Source organism: Balaenoptera ricei, chromosome 14, assembly GCF_028023285.1.
Source record: "Balaenoptera ricei isolate mBalRic1 chromosome 14, mBalRic1.hap2, whole genome shotgun sequence".
NCBI lineage: Eukaryota > Metazoa > Chordata > Mammalia > Artiodactyla > Balaenopteridae > Balaenoptera > Balaenoptera ricei.
In genome coordinates, this window is record NC_082652.1 from 3,170,035 (window position 1) to 3,188,713 (window position 18,679).

At 42.1% G+C, this 18,679-nt stretch overlaps 2 protein-coding genes across 2 annotated transcripts in view; both read left to right on the forward strand.

Annotated features, from left to right (window-relative positions):
- The window catches only part of TMEM132D (transmembrane protein 132D), a 678,719-nt gene that overhangs the window by 483,131 nt on the left and 176,909 nt on the right, over window positions 1-18,679 (forward strand). The gene's annotated exons all lie outside the window — the stretch shown is intronic.
- Window positions 15,538-15,867, forward strand: LOC132347979 (cytochrome c oxidase subunit 6A1, mitochondrial-like). The gene has a single exon (XM_059895038.1). The coding sequence runs from the start codon at window positions 15,538-15,540 to the stop codon at window positions 15,865-15,867; it is 330 nt and encodes a 109-aa protein (XP_059751021.1).

Here is an 18,679-nt window from a genome sequence, read left to right on the forward strand (position 1 = left end):
TTAAGTTTCATTAGGTCCCATTTGTTTATTTTTGTTTTTATTTCCATTACTCTAGGAGGTGGGTCAAAAAGGATCTTGCTGTGATTTATGCCATAGAATGTTCTTCCTATGTTTTCCTCTAAGAATTTGATAGCGTCAGGCCTTACATTTAGGTCTTTAATACATTTTCAGTTTATTTTTGTGTATGGTGTCAGGAAGTGTTCTAATTTCGTTCTTTTACATGTAGCTGTCCAGTTTCTTATTGAAGAGGCTGTCTCTTCTCCATTGTATATTCTTGCCTCCTTTATCAAAGATAAGGTGACCATATGTGCGTGGGTTTATCTCTGGGCTTTCTATCCTGTTCCATTGATCTATATTTCTGTTTTTGTGCCAGTACCATACTATCTTGATTACTGTAGCTTTGTAGTATAGTCTGAAGTCAGGGAGCCTGATTCATCCAGCTCTGTTTTTCTTTCTCAAGATTGCTTTGGCTATTCAGGGTCTTTTGTGTTGCCATACAAATTGTGAACTTTTTTGTTCTAGTTCTGTGAAAAATACCATTGCTGGTTTGATAGGGATTGCACTGAATCTATAGATTGCTTTGGGTAGTATAGTCATTTTCACAATGTTGATTCTTCCAATCCAAGAACATGGTATATATCTCCATCTGTTTGTATCATCTTTAATTTCTTCCATCAGTGTCTTATAGTTTTCTGCATACAGGTCTTTTGTCTCCTTAGGTAGGTTTATTCCTAGGTATTTTATTCTTTTTGAAGAACCTAGGGGCAGGACAGGGATAAAGATGCAGACGTAGAGAATGGACTTGAGGCCCTGGGGAGAGGGAAGGGTAAGCTGGGATGAAGTGAGAGTGGCATTGACATACATACACTACCAAATGTAAAACAGATGACTAGTGGGAAGCAGCTTCATATAGCACAGGAAGATCAGCTCGGTGCTTTGTGACCACCTAGAGGGGTGGGATAAGGAGGGTGGGAGGGAGACGCAAGAGGGAGGGGATATGGGGGTATATGTATACGTATAGCTGATTCAGTTTGTTATACAGCAGAAACTAACACAACATTGTAAAGCAATTATACTCCAATAAAGATGTTTAAAAAAATAAAAAATAAAAAAAAATGCAGATGCAGATGTCATGTAATAGAACAGCATGTGAAAAACAGCCCCAAATAAGAGAGTCTCCAGGGAACCTTATTTTCTTTCTTTTAGACCATGTTTGTCTTAGATAAGAAGCCATTCAGCATTTGCCAGTGTTGGCTGTAAAGCATATGGGAAAGCAGAGAAATCTCATTTCATACAAAACATGAAAAATCTAAATACAAACATGTTGGTAATTATGTGGCAGTCATAATGAGAAAAAAATATTAAAATTTTTGAAAAATTTTTTCAAATAGCACATTAAAGTATGTGTTTTCACAAAGTAGTGGTTGTCTCATGTGGGACTGAAATATTTTCCCAGTCTTCTTTAACTCTGGGAAGTTATCAACAAAAAACCATTATTTTCTTGACAGATGCTAAGAAAAGTGGAAATTTCAATAGATGCTGAAATTTGAGTTGGTGTAGAATTAAAGAAGACTCCTTTTTAAGTAACAATTCCACAAGTTCTTTATTAATCTTCGTGTGACGAGTGGTAAATGCAGAGTTAGAACTTTACCATGTGGGCAAATAAGAAAAAAAAAAAAAATCTGCCTTCTCCATTTGTATAAACCATTCTTTTCAGTTGTGTGGCTCAATTATCCCTTAAATTTAGCCTAAACAAAAGTGATTGATTTATCCTTAAACGCAATTTCTCTTTTGCTTCAAAGAGGAGGTTATGAATGCAAATGAAGAAGACATCACTTCGTACTCTTACTTTGGTGGAGGAGACTATCTTTTCCTCTTTTTCTCCCCTCCTATTCTCTCTCCCCTATTCATTTCTCTCCTCCTGTATTAGGGTTCTCCAGAGAAACAGAATCAATAGGAGTTAGATAGATAGATAGATAGGGACATAGATATATCTATCTCTATATCTATGTATTTATATCTCTATATCTATATATATATCTAGACAGAGACAGACAGACAGATGAGAGGGGATATATATTATATAATTGTCTATTATTATTCTCCTTTTCTTAATATTATGCTATGTTATACTATATTAATATTACATTACAAACTAAGAAAAGGAAGAAATTTGTCCCTTTTCTCCCTCCCGGAGATGGGACATCTCATCTCATCTTGTCCTGCTTTCAGACTGGGATTTGTACCACCAGCTCCCCTGTTTCTCAGACCGTCAGACTCCGCCTGGACTTACACTGCCAGCTCTCCTGGGCCTTTAGCTTGTGGCCAGCAGATTGTGGGATGCCTAAGTCTCTTATTATTGAATTTATCAGCTGTCAGTGTGTCATCAGTTGAGACACTTTCAGAACGCAAGAGACAGGGGGCCCACTTCAAACACGCAGACATAGCGAGCAAACTTCTCTTGCCACACCCTAAGGAGCTGAGAGGGACAGCCTCTGGGGTGGCCAGTGCAGGTGCCAGCCCTGTTTCACTGTAGTTCCTTCAGTCCTGCTAGGCTGTTGCTTGATCCTCTCCTCCACGCTCCCTTCATGCTTATCACCAAACCACTGGAGCAAAGGGATTCAGCCAGAGAAAGCAGAACAGCTGTCCTCCAACTAGCAAACGGAAGTCCTTCCTCTTGGTCAGCTCATGCCGGATGAGGCCATCACCTGCCCCTAAACAGTCACCAGATACTCTGACAAGTCTAAGGCTGGCTTCCTAAACTCATCATAGCCAAGGGAATAGTATTGACATGCTCGGTTAAGAGGGCGGGTAGCGTAAGCCTTCTCTGAAGCCACAGGCTGTAAGTAAGGATGGATATTTGAATAAAACCAGGTTTCTGATAGTAAGGAGGGAAGGAAGAACGGAAGCATGAAATTACATGAAAGTTGCCTAGAAAATTCCTGGCAGGAAAATACAGGACAAATATGATTGCATAGGGTTTTGGGTGAAAGGAGTTAATTACCTTTCCATATCACGTACAAAACAAACCTTGAAACCTCCAACAAAAACAGTGAAAAACTTCCTATAGAAAAGGTGATCGAAAAATCAAAATAATAGACATGTGAAGAAAGAACCCATCCTTCATTAGCAAAACACACCTGTGTACAGTAGGAAACAGATTACTTCCCACCTTCGGAAAATCACCAACGGCACCGTGGTCCTTACTGAAGCAAACATATTTGTCCTGCTATAACTCATCATCCATAGCTGATCTGAAATGCTTGGTGATATTAAAAGCTGAAGATTGAGCGTCAGCCAAGGTTTAAAGCCTTGAAATGTGTTTATTTATAACCTGTGAATTTCCCATCAGAAGGGATTTTAACAAACGTGAAACAGAGGAATCGGACAATCTGAAACTCAAGTCCAAACTAATTCTAAAGAATCAGCGCTCTCCTTCAGAATCAGTTTAATTTCTCTATGGCCCGCCGGTGGTGAGCCTTTGGTTGATTAATTCATCTAAGGCTAGATTGTGTTTGTCTGTTTATTTCTCTGTTTGGAATGTGTTCACAAAGCTTGGTGTTCATCCCCAAGGCCATAGCAAGTGCATGTGTGTCCATTTTTCTACTAATAGAATGATCGTATGTGTCAGAGAATATCATGACTAGATCAGAAAAGATGGAAGAAGTTACTCTTTAAGCTTTTTTAATTGTAAAAACATGAGAAACATTAACAGTAACAGGAAGAAGGGACTTTTTTATGCCTTGTCTAAAAAGGCAGCTGTACCGTAAAATAGCAGAATTCCTCAGAATTACTACCTGAGGGACGTAGTACTTACAGTTCAAAGTGATTTTTTTAACAGAACTTATTTTTCTTAAACCTGTCAGCAACAAACTGTGGGGCAGGAAGCATTTAAACTGCTTGCTGTGTTTCATGCAGATCTGTTTTCCTGACAATTTTAAAATGGAAATGGAGGCTATCAGTCCTTATGAATTTGTAGTTATATGCAAGTATAATAAGATAACATATGGAAAAGCAATGGAATAATTAAGAAAAGGATTTTGCTAAGCATGTTACCGGAGATCTGAGAGTTCTATCCATAAATCTTGCCTTTCTCCATTTTGAAAATATGTGTGACTAGCCAGTTAATTCTTTTAACGAATATAAGCAGGTTAGGTATTACCTACCTCTTACTGTGTATAGCAGATTCGCCTTTTTAAAAAATAGGAAAAGTTTGAACTCATTTCCGAGATACAAGACAGGTGGCAAAGTTAACCTCCCAGTCTATGAATCCAGGTAGAGTGATGGAACCCAGGGCCCATGTCTTTCTAGAAAATTCTGTCCTTAATTTAAAGAAATGCCCTTTGTGGTAATGAAGTTGGGGAATCATAATAAGCATACAATTCCATTACTGAGAAAAGGGCTCAATCCTGCAAAAGAAAGAGACTGTCTCATTTATTGAGTATCTAGGGAGTTATTGTGTTTTGTTACCTGACTCACCAGGTAGGCTCTTTATAGAACTTCTTATTTAAGCTTCACAAGAACATGAGAGGCATCATGACCATTTTTCAGATGGGAAAACTGAGACTCATGGAAAGACAGTAAGTTACTGAAAGTCACACGGCTAGAAAGAGTCTGGTACTTGTTAACCAGCAGGGTTCAAGTGTGGAACTATGCCAGTAAGAATATGCAGAAGCATCACTTGCCCTCTGAAGAGATGCAGGACATAAGGCACATCTATGTGCCTAAAGATGAGCAAACGTAAAACATCAGTCCCACACATGAATGGATGGTAAAGGTGTACTTCATGCAATGGTCCTGTATACATTTATCTTCAAACTGGAAGACGAAAAAGCAGGGCTATGGTATGACTAAGTGGTAGATGGATGATGTTAGGAGCTTTCTGAATGACAGGAGAAAATAAATGAGACTCCCAAGAAATAAAACCCATGTCGCTGTCACCTCTTCTCACAGTAACTTTGGCAAGTTTCTGTCTTCGTGTCTCCCTTTTCTTATCTATGAAATACTGCCGCATTGAGCCCGTCATCCACTGAATAGAATTCTTGACATTTTGTTAGATCAGTGGTGATATGTTTCACAACAGCCTATGAATTTTCCATGTTATGATGGAATTCCCTCTACAGCACTCCCCACTAGGGAACTGTACAGGCTCTTATTGATCTTCTCTGGGTATAGAGAATAATGCACTACCTCTTAGGGAAACCCACACCATAGACATAATAGGTAAAAGTAAAGATATGGGTAAAATATGGATATGAATATGAATGATAGAGATAATTTAGCTATAGGCGACGTATACATAAAGACAGAGAGAGAGACAGAGATTTGTAATGTTTAACATCTAGTGGATGGCATCTCTGCCATTTCACTACCCACTCAAGTCATCTTTGATACCCCTCTGTCCCGTATCCTTATATTCAACCCAGTACCAAGAACTTTTGATTTTACCTCCTAATTTTCAAACCCATCCTTCTCTTCCATATCCACTGCCACTACTGTAGTTCAAATTATCTTCATTTCCGGTCATAACATATGTTTCATCCACTCTTAATCCCTCTGCACTCTGCTCTCTACATTGCAGACAGTAATCTTTAGAAATTCAGCTTTGATGATGTCACTACCTTCTGTTTGAAACATGTGAATGACATGACTTATTGCTCTGGGAAGAGACACCAAAATGCTTAACATGGCACGTGAAGCCTACTTACTGTCTGTGATCTACCCCTTGCCTACCTTTCCGGCCTCTTCTAGCATCATCGTCTTTTACAAGAGAGCTGAAAAATGTAGTTTTCCCTGCCTGAGGAGTTGGCAAATCCAGTCTTTCTCCAGTTTAAATATCTCTCAGTTCTTTCATCTGTTATCACCGTCTAACTACGCCAGGCTTTCTTCCCTAAATACCCTTGAGTTTGTTCGTGTCCTTGGAGATGACAGTTTCTCTTCTTTTCAGCATTCAATTGTCCGTGAGTCTCCGTTTTGATCCCAAACTTAATTTGTAGTCCTGGAACTGAAAATAGTATTCAGGGCATGAACTGACAAAGAAGAGAATGGAGCTGGGCTTTAATATCTTATTTGGGGCAACATATTCCCCTGAACGCCGGCCAGTTTGCCACAACCCTTCTTGGGAAGCTGCGTGGCATTGTCGACTCCCAGTTACATAGATCTCTGCTCTTTTCACGTGCGGGTCCTCAGCTGTATCTTATCGATGATTGTTCTGGTTCAGGGAGGGTTTGGGGCCAGGAAGCTAATCTCGTTGGATGCAGTCCATCGTCATTCCAGCTCCTTGAAATATTTTAGGATCCTGAATCTGTGATGGAGCATTTTGATGATACATCTCAGCTTGATGTCATGTATAACTGTAATTAGCATCCTCTCAGTGTCCTCATTCAATTCATTAGGAATTCTGAACAGAACGTCGATGAGGAGAGCACCTTCTGTGGAATTCCAAAGCTTCTGAGATGAACACACGTGCCAGCTTTTTCTTCCTAACTCATGGGCTACTTTCTTGAACCCCTTTTCTCATTCCTTCTCATCTACCCACCTGTTCTGCTCCAGGGAAGTCCTTAAGAGTTCCTTTCTGCCTAATCTAATCCTTCGGTGATTGCATCCCTTCTTGTGATGTTAAATATCATCTAGTCACTGATAATTCCACAGTGTGTGTCTCTAGCCTGGAATTCTCCCCTGAACTCCAGTTTCCACAACTACTCTTGGCTGTTCAGTAGGCGTTTCACACTAGCATGTCCTAAACCAAACCCCTGATCTTCACCCTGCAAGCATATTCCTTCTGGAAATGTCCCCATTTCAGTCAATGGTAATTCCATCGTTCCAGTTGCTCAGACCCAAACTGTGGAATCCTTCACTCTCAGACCTCACATCCAATCTCTTGGTTGGTCCTGAGAGTTCTACCTTCACAATAAATCCAGAACCTGATCATATATCAGGCTAATACTCCGGTACAAGGCATCAGCGGACATGCCATCTATTTCACTTGATCTTCAGTTTATTGTTTGGTTCCTCAAACTGTAAGTCCATGGGGGCAGGAATTTTTGTGTGTTTTCTTACATGTTTATTCTTAGTATCTAAAACAGTTCGTAGTACACAGAAAGTGTTCAAAAATGTCTCAGATGAATAAATCATAGATGCCCCCTCATTCAGATTCGTATCACTTCTCACTGCCCACAATAACACGGCGAGATATTCTATCACTGTCTGACCAATATCCCAGATACAGCATGTTTACATATTCTAAAAATGAATGAAAAAATTTCCCTAAACCTTTTCTTCTCATGTTTTCAGCCTGAAATCTGTTCTCAAACCAATAACCTAAGAGTTGTCCATGGTACTGACTTTTCATACCCTACGTGCCAACCAATAACCCTGTTAGTTTTGTCTCCAAAGTATATCCTTGAGTTTGATCTCTTCTGCTATTCCCCAAGTTCAAGACACTTTAATTTCTTGCCCTAACGATGTGGTCTCCTGTCCTTTACTTTTGCCACACCCCCATTCTCACCTGATCCATTTTTCCCAATAGCAGCTGGGAGATCTTTTTGAAACACCAGACACCTACCCATCTTTTCTGCCTAAGATCATTGCATCCAATTCCATCCACACTTACAATAAAATTCAAAGTTCTTACTAAGACTCAAAGACCCCTTCATTGTCTGGTCCCTCCCTACCTCTTTGACCTCATTTCCTAAAACCAACTCCCTTGCTGGTAAGCTTCACACTCCCATCCTTTGGTGTTCCTGAACCTTGCCCTGACCGCAGGGTGTTTGCACTGGCTGTTCCCCTGCCTGGAGGTCTCTTCCACAAGCATGTCTCACCGCTGACTCATCACTCGTCCTGCCCTTCTGTATAAGTTTTCTTCAATCAGTGAAGAAATCAGTGTTGTACCCACCGCCATCAAGACATGTTTATTCCATCACATGGCTCACCTGCTTTGATTTACCTTTAATTATCGGAACTTATCCTCCTTATTTTTACGTTTCCTTGCGAGTGTTCTTCCCCACTAGATTTTAGACTTCTTGAACACAGGGAGCTTGTCCACCTTGATGGATGCAGTATCCACACACCTAGAACATTAACTGGCACATAGTAGGGGCTCAAAATACTTGTTGGATGATTAAACAATGGTGCATAGAAGATCCAACCAATTAATAACGGAGGTTATTCAAGCATGACATGTCCTTATGAAGCCATAGCATCTTCTAGGGATTGGTAGCTCTTTGTTAAAAGTACTCATGATATTTTTAACAACCTTTTCTGCACCTGTGTCTATGTTGATTTCAGGCTTACTGATCTGCAGTTTTCATAACCGACTTTCTGTCCTGTCCATTTTTGTTCATTGGAAATTATTCTGAGGCCTCTCTGTCTGTATATGGTTCCTCACAGGTTCAGTAAAAACACTACGAAGTCTGTCTGTCTGTCCCTCGGAGTGATACACCCAATTCTGGAGGCTTGCTCTCGCTTAAAAAGGCTCGGTGATGGCTTGCAAATTATTCACCCGATGTGGATCTAATTCCTTCTTAACCACTCTCCCTTCTGCTCTGATGACTTTCTGACAATGGAATCGAAGCAGAAATGGAAATGAGGTGTTTTGGTTGCTGATATCATTTTCCAAAAGCCTTCCTTTTCCTGGATGTTTGTGCCTGGAATCTTCTTTTTGCTTGGGCAGACCCGTTTGCTTTGCCATCCTCTTGCCTATTCTGCCTTAAAGGACTTCAAGAGCCTCTGGATTGCAGCCAGATTTGGCCAGAGAGAAGCCTCTGGAAGCCCCAGCGGGAGCCCAGAGGGCAGGAGTGGAGGGAGGTGGAGCTTCTTCCCTGCTGGCTGTCTCTCTGCGCGTTCTGCGGGGCGCGGGGCGGGTCCCTCTGCCAAACATCACTGCTGCTCCCAACAGCATCCCTCCTCCCCCAAGGGTCGGCAACAGCAGGGCAGGTGCTGGCTCCAGGTCACTGATGCTTTCTCTGTGGTCCCTCTATGTCGCCACCTTCCTAAATTAACCCTCCTCCACCTGCCCTCCTGTAATCCTCCCTCAAGGAGATTGGGACTGACATATATGCACCACTACGTATAAAATAGTCAACTAATGACAACCTACTGTAGAGCACAGGGAACTCTGCTCAATGTTATGTGGCAGCCTGGATGGGAGGGGAGTTTGGGGAAGAATGGATACATGTACATGTATGGCTGAGTCGCTTTGCTGTGCGCCTGAAACTATCACAACATTGTTAATCGGCTATACTCCAATAGAAAATACAAAGTTAAACAAAAAGGAAAAAGAGTGGCTATATGTATACGTATGACTGATTCACTTTGCTGTACAGCAAGAAACTAATGCATTGTAAAGCAACCGTACTCCAGTAAAAATTAAATTAAAAAAAAGACCCACTTCTCACCACAAGCCCCCCAGCTGTCCCTTCCCTGGCCAAACTTAGACCTTCAGGTATTTTTGGCTTTTCTTCCTCTAGCAATCATTTGCCTTTGTGAAATCAGAATTTCAGTTTTCCCCCTTGGTCAGACCTCATCTAGATTTTCTGTCCATAGAACTTCTTTTTCTTTTCTCAAAACTTTTAGAAATCTGGCTTCCTTCTGTGACCCTGCTTGGTGACAAGTGACCTTTTCCCACTGACCACTTCCAACTCAGCCAGGTGTCTCGTGGGAACGTTCCAGGTATAAAGAGTGACTCAGTTCTAGCTTTTATAGGCTGCTTTCTTAGAGTTTTCTTAGCTCTAGCTTCGCTTTTCTTTTTTTTCCCCAGGATTCCCTTTTATGTGATTTGACCGCCTCTTAACCTCCAGTGAGCTTGGAGTGCCCTGTGTTTCTTTTTCCAATAAGAGCTTCACTGAGCACATCTTAATTGTTCAGTCTGTAAGACGCCTAGTCCTCCGAATGTGCGGGGGCCAGTTAGCGAATAGGGACAATGGAGGTCAGATTTCACGGGTCCTGCACGAAGCCCAGCTCTGCCCTAGACGGTCAGGCGGGGAGTCCTTCTGAAAGCAGACTGCAGGTTGGATCATCACCTACAGAGCACCTCTAACCACGTGACACCCCAATCCCAGTCCTACTTTCATCCCTAAGGACGCCACCCACGTTCATGTGTGGAGAGAGATAGAGCCAAAATTATATTAAGGAGACAAACCCCAGAGGGCTGTAAAGACAAATCTTGGAACAAAAGCTACTGAGATAATTTGGTGCCTAATTGTGGTAAAGTAATTGCTGAACTAGTAATTAAATAGGTGACTGGCCAGTTTAACAACACCTGTTAAACCTCTGTGTTTAACAACAGCAACATGTCACCAGCAACCATAAAAAGAACGTTAAGACTCAACTTTCACAGAGAACCAGAGGGAACCTAGGGACCCAGGTGGAGCTCACTCCTTTTTTTTTTTTTAATTTATTTTTTATTTTTGGCTGCATTGGGTCTTTGTTGTGGTGCACGGGCTTCTAATTGCAGTGGCTTCTCTTGTTGCAGAGCATGGGCTCTAGGCGCGCGGGCTTCAGTAGTTGTGGCACTCGGGTTCAGTAGTGTGGCATACGGGCTTAGTTGCTCCGCGGCATGTGGGATCTTCCCAGACCAGGGCCCGAACCTGTGCCTCCTGCATTGGCAGGCAGATTCTTAACCACTGCGCCACCAGGGAAGCACTGGAGTTCACTCTTTAGAGAAGATAATGATGATGGATTTTGCTCTTGACAGCCATACTACATAGCTGGCTTCTGAGTGTGTTTGTTCAGGAGGTTACACAGGTGACATAAAGAGAGGAAGGGTCGACCTCCCTCCAATGAGTGAGTAAACTGAGGCTCAGAAGAGCATCCCGCGTATCCTAAAGACTAACTCTTTGGCTCTCCTCTTACATAAGCTACTTACCCTGACTTACTTTTCCTTACAAATTTTGACCCAAAGCTACAGTTACCTACTTCCTTTCCAGCAACTACCTACTTCCCTTATAATACCTCTAAGAATGTCATTTAGATTAACATCTAAAATGGAGAATTAATCAGTATCCACCTAGAGTCTGCTATTGACCCCGTCCTGGCAGGTAGAGACCACTTACGTAAGACATTCTCATTCCATCGAATATTCTCTGCGCACGTGTAGCTGGGAATGGCCCAGAAGGAATGGCTGAATTATGACTGCTCTTTCTTTTTCTAAACTCTAGTTAATAAATCCATCTAAGTGGCATGGGCTGTTTATCGTGTTTTATTATTCATTTCAGAATTAACTAAGTGGCATTCTGCTCTTTCTGGAGAATTATTTTATTTTGCAACTGCAATCAATTTATGATTTCTAAACAGGCAAGGGGTCATTGATTATTTTCAAGGGAAACGATAGTCAGCAAGCCGTGCTTGTATTTTGATATGTTGGCCAAAGTGGGTTTTGTGACAGAGAGAAAATGGAAGGGAATTAATTAGTGAATCATCCTTTCACGGATGTTTTACAAATTATTTACATACTGTACCATGAAATCAAATTATATTCTTTTTTCATAAAGAATCCTTTGTGGAGTTTTCCTCATTCGTTCAATCATGCATATATTCTACAAATATGTATGTCTCTGTGTGTGCACATGTCTTGAATGTATTAGGTAAAGTGTAAGGTTTGGTAAATAAAGCAGACATAAATCCCACTCCCATGATGTTAGTGGTAAAGATGTAGGAAACAGATAATGAACAGGTAAATAAATAAATAAGTGAACATTGCACATATCAGACAACATGCTATAAAATATCAAACAGAATATAGTGATGGAGAATTAAGCATTGGAGAAGGGGGACAGTTAGTTTGGAAAATCAGAGAAGGTCAGCCTTAAGGAGGTGGTGTTTAAACTGAGGCTTGCGGGATAAAGACATGTCAGTCCTACACAGTGCAGGAGATGTGGGCGCTGCAGACAGAAGGAACCTTCTACAGGTGGGTTCTAAGGCAAAAAACAGCTCAAAGTGGCCAGGGTGGCCAGAAGGCAAAGAGTCAAAGAAAAGTGTCTCAAGATGAGCTTGAAGCGGGAATCTGGATTTTATTCCAAGTGCAACGGTTAGAATTTGGGGGGAGTGTCAATTAGAAAATTTTAAAATATATATTTTATGGATTTTAAATACATTGTGAGTGGAGATTGTATTGGAGGAGAGCAGCGAGGCAGGCAGCAGGAGAATTTGCGGACTACTTTACTGCATCCCACAGGGAAACGATGGAAGAGGGAGGGGCAGCGAGAAGGGGGTGGAGTCAAGATACCTGAGGTTACAGTGAGTCCCCTACATGCGAACCTTCAAGTTGCGAACTTTCAAAGATGCGAATGTGCGTGCGCGTGTCCAATCAGGTAAGTTAGTTCACGTGTCTGGCGTACATTGTCATGTGCTTTCATCCTCTGCAAGTGGTTGTGCTTTTGTGTACTTTACTGTATGGTACTGTATAGAGTACAGTAGTACAGTACCTTTATTTCAAGCCCAGGGTGTCCGGAAGCAAGCATAAAAGCAGCAGTGATGTAGCTGGTACTACTGTCCTTTTCAAGGTACTGTACTGTAAGATTAAAAATGTTTTATTTATTTTTTGTTTGCTTGTTTTTGATGTACTATTTGTGTGAAATGTCTTATAAACCTATTACAGTACAGTACTATGTAGCCGATTGTGTTAGTTGGGCACCTAAGCTGACTTTGTTGGACTTATGGACAAATAGGACTTAAGAACGCGATCTCGGAACGGAACTCATTCGTATGTAGGGGACTAACTGTATAATAACGAGAAAGAGCTGTTGAGCCTTGCTGGTGGATGGTCATGTGGGCATCGAGAGAAAGAAGAGGATCCTGATAAGTCTGTGTCTGATTTCAAATAAATGGAAATAAGGAGGTGTTTGCTACAAACCGGAGAGGTGAAGAAGGGGATGGCATGATTTCAAGGAGAAATCAAAAAAAGTTTAGTTTTCGATATGTAAATTTGGGGATGCTTGGGAAATAGGAAGGAGAGTTAAGGTTATGACCTTCATATAAATCAGATGTTCACTGCCGAAAAGAATCTCTAGGCTTGAGTTACCAACTAAGCACAACATTGAAGCTTAAGCTGTGGTATTTCCACTGGTGTTTTTGGTTTTTGGTTTTTTTAAAAATAGCAGTAATAATAATAACAAGGGAGTCATTTGCTGAATGCCCACTCTGTTAGGTGCACAATAGGTGCATTATAGTTGCTGTCATTTATAAAAATTATATCCTTTCCATGGTGTTTTTGAGTTTCTCTCTACTTCTAGAAACTCTAAAATCTTTCTGCATTAATATACACTACCATTTTCAAACTAGTAGCACTAATTTTAAAACAAGTTTAAATAGTACCTCTATGAATGTCACGCGTTGCATTTGGAATTGCTAAATTTGCTTAGGGAAAAAAATCCAGGGTAGTCTTTGCCCGCTATCCTGTGTTGCTTCTTTATTTCAAATCTTGAAATATTTGAAGAAGAAGCCTGGGTTAAAGGCTCACCAAATCCCCCAAAACTATCTGTTTCCAGATTTACCTGTTGTTCATAAGCTGACCCTTAGGACTGCTTGTATTCCTACCTTTTCCTTGGCCTGTAGGAGGCTGATGGCCACGTTTGCATCCCGCCTGTAGCAACTGGACGCAAAGATGGTGGTGGTCTGGACTGATATGCACTGCCCTGACCCTGGATTTCTCATTATCACCCTCATTGTTCTCTACACCATGATTTCCTCAAGTCAGCATGTCCCAAACAAATGATCCATGGGACACTGGTGCTCTGAGTAGTATTGATTTTGTATTTTAAAAAATGCTTTGCCAGGGATGTGAAATGCTGGGCTAACCAAAGTTAGCAGGATTCTCCACGGTAGGACCACCCAGAACTGTAAATAACGATCCTTTTCTGCATGAGGGGAATTAAGATTCTGTTCACCATGGAATCCTATTTGCCAGTGGATTTTTCCCAAGTCACAATGACCATCACCTGTAATTGTTCCATGGAATGCAGTTTGAGGTCTCTTACTTGACCTGTTAAATATATTTGCAATTCCTTCTTTGGAAAGAGATGAAACATAAGTAAACAAATTGAAAATGTAAAGGCGGGTGAATTACGGAAGGCTTGGTATGCTGACATTGGTTTTCAGACCTCTTTTCAGCTATGGAACTTCTCTACTGGGTCTCCCTGAAGAAGTTCTTTGATTTCTTTTTAATCTCTTTATCTGCTCAGGGGACAGTATTATCAAACTCTTGATTTTGCGTGGATGTTGTGAAAAGAGGCAGGACTGCATCACTTAGATGTGCTTTTTAGCTTTTGGTATCCAAGGTGTTATATAAATCCCAGGCCTTGTTTGTACTGTGGTTATAATAAGCAGTGTAACTTTTCTACTGGGTAACCCTGAGATAACATTGTCAGAGAAAAAGAAATGGCTGAACAGAACCACTTCCACGAGTTAAACCCATTCCCTGACAGCTGGCTGGTGGGTGAGTTGCTGAATTCTGAGATTTGAAGTGGCATTTACAGAAGACCTTATTTTGAGAAGGCACCACAGAAAATTATAACAAGTGTTATTTAACAGCTCTAATTATGATTTTTTCCCCTCTCTCTCTCTGCTTGTATCTACAATTTGATCCAAATTAATATTTATTTATACTAATAATAGCCAAGCCAGATGGATTGCTCACTATGTAGCAAGCAGTGCTCACAAGGGCTTTGCATGAACTAACCCATTTAATCTTCATGGTAACCTAGGGGGTGGGTGCTATTATTGTCCTCATTTTAACGATGGTGAGACTGAGGTTAAGAGAGGTTAAGAAACTGACCAAACTCTAACTCAGACAGTGTAGCTCCAAAGCTCACACTCCTATCATGCTGTCTTTCATCAGCTTTGCAATACATCGCATAACTCTCTATCCTCAGACATGCATTCCTGCCCAATTCCTTTACCTTGACTTTGTAACTAACACAGAACTCAGTGTCCTACTCTTTGGGGGCCCTTGGCCAAGCCTCAGGAAGACAGTGACACTTGGACTCCATGAAACTCAAATCAAGCTTCCACTTCCCAAATATCAGCGATGCGTGTAGGCGTCAGCTGACGTTGACGAGCAGCTCAGACTTAGAGCAATATTGCTTTAGTTTCTGGTAATCTCTATGAAGCCATGCTTTCTCCAACTTTCTGGAGCACGTGTGAGTTTCTTGTTCAGATGCCTTTGATCATTTTTGAATTCAATGCAATATTTAGAGAGCTGTTAATGTAAGCTCGCACTGTGCTTCCTATTTGGGGTACAATGCTGAATTGGGCTGATAAGGTCTCTCCTGTCAGTTAAATTCCTTTCTAAGGAAGAAACTGGCACTGCCCAAGTGATACCAAAATACGAACAGTTTAGAACAGTTTAGATCATGGTGGGTCCACGTAGTGTGAGTGTGGAAGGTGCGGGCTTCTTTATAAGCATAGTTAGCCTTTAAGAGACCTGGGTATCAAGAAGGGCTAGCAGTGTGACGATCTGGGGTCCCAGGGCACCAGACAAAGAGAACAGCAAGTTCTAACAACAAATGAGAAGACCCAGGTAGGCGGTGATCCCGGTTGAAAATGGTGGCAGCAGCTGGATCCCGGGTTTCTGGGCCGCTAGGTCGTGCCCGGCTGCAGCTGAGTCGGCCTATGTCGAGTGGTGCCCACAGCGAGGAGGGCTCAGCTCACGTGTGGAAGGCCCTCACCTGCCTCGTGGCGCTCCCCAGGGTGGGAGTGAGCATGCTGGACGTCTTCCTGAAGTCGCGCCCCGGAGAGGAGGGCAGACGGGAGTCGGTCGACTACCCCCATCTCCGCATCAGGTCCAAGCCCTTTCCCTGGGAAGATGGTAACCATACCCTTGTCCAGAACCCTCATGTGAATCTGCTTCCAACTGGCTGTGAAGATGAATAAAGAGAACCTGGACCACTACAGTGGGGACCACAGCACTAGTTTGGGCCATTACTCTGCACACATGGACCAGAAAAGTTAGGGGACCTTAAGCTCACCTTCTTGTGTCCGGTGATGACCATTATACTTGATGACTGTTATACTGGTTTTCCATCCCTTATACTTGATGACCATTATACTGATCTTCCGTCTCTTTGCTAATGGGGACCTTAAGCTCACCTTCTTGTATCCAGTGATGACCATTATACTTGATGACCATTATACTGATCTTCCATCCCTTATACTTGATGACCATTATACTGATCTTCCGTCCCTTTGCTTAAGGGGACCTTAAGCTCACCTTCTTGTGTCCAGTGATGACCATTATACTTGATGACCATTATACTTGATGACCATTACACTGATTTTCCATCCCTTATACTTGATGACCATTATACTTGATGACCATTATACTGATCTTCCATCCCTTATACTTGATGACCATTATACTGATCTTCCGTCCCTTTGCTAAAGGGGACCTTAAGCTCACCTTCTTGTATCTAGTGATGACCATTATACTTGATGACCATTATACTGATCTTCCGTCCCTTTGCTAAAGGGGACCTTAAGCTCACCTTCTTGTGTCCAGTGATGACCATTATACTTGATGACCATTATACTGATCTTCCATCCCTTTGCTTATGGCAGGAGATGGCTTAAATAAATAACTTACTCATGAGCTGAAAAAAACCAAAAAAAGACCCAGGTATGCTTGGGACACGAGGTCAGAGTGGGGGAGTGTTATAAGATGACATGAGAGAGGTTGGCAGGGCCTTGGAGAAGATGGGGTCTTTTAGGGCATGATCTGGAATTTGAATTTTATTGTAAGTGCAGAGTTGAAAGGTAGGGAGTTTACACTTTAAAGGATCACCCCGGCCAGTGTGTGAAAACCAGAGGGGATGTACTGAGCCAAGGGCACTGCTTCGAGGCTCTGAGCATCCAGTGATGTTGGAGGTGGGCTGCAGTGAGACAGTGCAGATGAAGAATCGGGTGGAAACATTGATGCTCGGAGCTTGGGGGTGGATTCAATATATGGGGATGGAATTAAGAGTAAGAACTTGTAAGTGGAGTAGAATACATTGGGTTTTACTTTTTGGTTCTTCCTCCATCAAAGCAGATGTAGAAGTGAGGGGATCACCATCAGTGAGGGAAAACAAACCAGATATGAACAGGCTGTGGTGGATTACACTGGGACCCCAGCTCTCCGTCCCGTATTTTATAGCTGCGTCCCTGCCTGCTGGTGGATGGAGTTCACTTCCTTTCCCGTTAACTTTGAACTTAGCCACGCGACTTGCTTTGGCCAAGGCGATATTGGCGGATGTGAGTGGAGCAGGTGCTGGAGATGTGCTTACGTGGCCGGGTCTGCCCTCTTGTACTGCTGGCATCGTTATGAGAAAAACACGCCGCGTAGTCAGGCGGCCCCAGAAGAATGAGAGACGTGTGGAGCAGACCTGAACCCCATGTGGAGCCTGGAGCCAGGTTCTGTGGACCTTCTGAGCCCAGCTGACCCGCAGCCTGAAGCAGAGCATCACCAGCTGATGCACGGATCGGGGATGCTGAGAATAAATGCTCCGTGTGGTACGCCGCGGGCTAACTGAGGCAGAGCCCTTCGGAGGCACCAGCCCAGCCGTAGGAAGTGTGGCAGACAAGCCTTATGAATATGGATAAGCCCCGTTTTGACTCTTCATAAGCAAAGTCTTTGGAGCCTGGGAATCTGCTAGGATTCACAGTAGCTACAGTGTATGTCCTTAAGATAAATGCTGTAGATAGAAGAAAAGAAAAGAAAAGAGAAAAAGAGGAAAAAAAGTTGATAGCTCTCCAGGCCTTTTGGTGCTGTGAAGGTCTTTAACAATGCACCTGCGAACTTACGGTTACCAGAGGGGAAGGATCGGGGGGAGGGATAGACTGGGAGTTTGGGATTGACATATACACACTGCTATGTTTAAAATACACAACCAACAAGGACCTCCTGTATAGCACAGGGAACGCTGCTCAATATTCTGTAATAACCTAAATGGGAAAAGAATTTGAAAAAGAATTGGTACCAAGTATATGTATAACTGAATCACTTTGCTGTACACCCGAAACTAACACAGCATTGTTAATCTACTATACTCCAGTATAAAATAAAAATTAAACAAACAAACAACAACAAAAAACAATGCACCTGCCTAAAATATTCTGTTCCCTCCCAGAGACATCATCATTTGGGACAATAGAATATGGTGCTTAAAAGGCAGAGCCCGGAAATTAGACAAGGCTGAGAGTGAATTCTGTATCTGCCACCTATTTGCTCTTGGTGTTGGGTATTTCATTTAATCTCCCTAAACCTCAGTTTCCTCGTTTGTTAAATGAGGCAGTGATACCCACCCACTCAGCTTGGGGAGGAGGGTAGATGTGATTAAATAATACATAAAAGTCCTAGAACAGTGCCTAATGCAACAGAAGTGCTTTGGTTCCCAATCTGAAAAATAAGAAGAATGTCTATGCTTTGGAAGCAAGTTTGATGAGGAGGTAAATTACCATGGACACTTCAGTCTCCTGTATGAGTCTCTTTTCTTTAAACATCTCCCAAAAGGTCTTTGCTCAACATTTACTGAATAAATGTTAAGAGATAGAGAAAGAGAGTGGGACAATGTCGTGAGCCCTCACCCCGGCCCCGAGCTCTGTACTGGGATGTGCCCCATACAAACACCCAGAAGAGGATCCAGATATTTATAATACAGGGACCTGAGAAACCAGACTCTGGAAAAAAATCAAGCATTAGGAAGAAGCT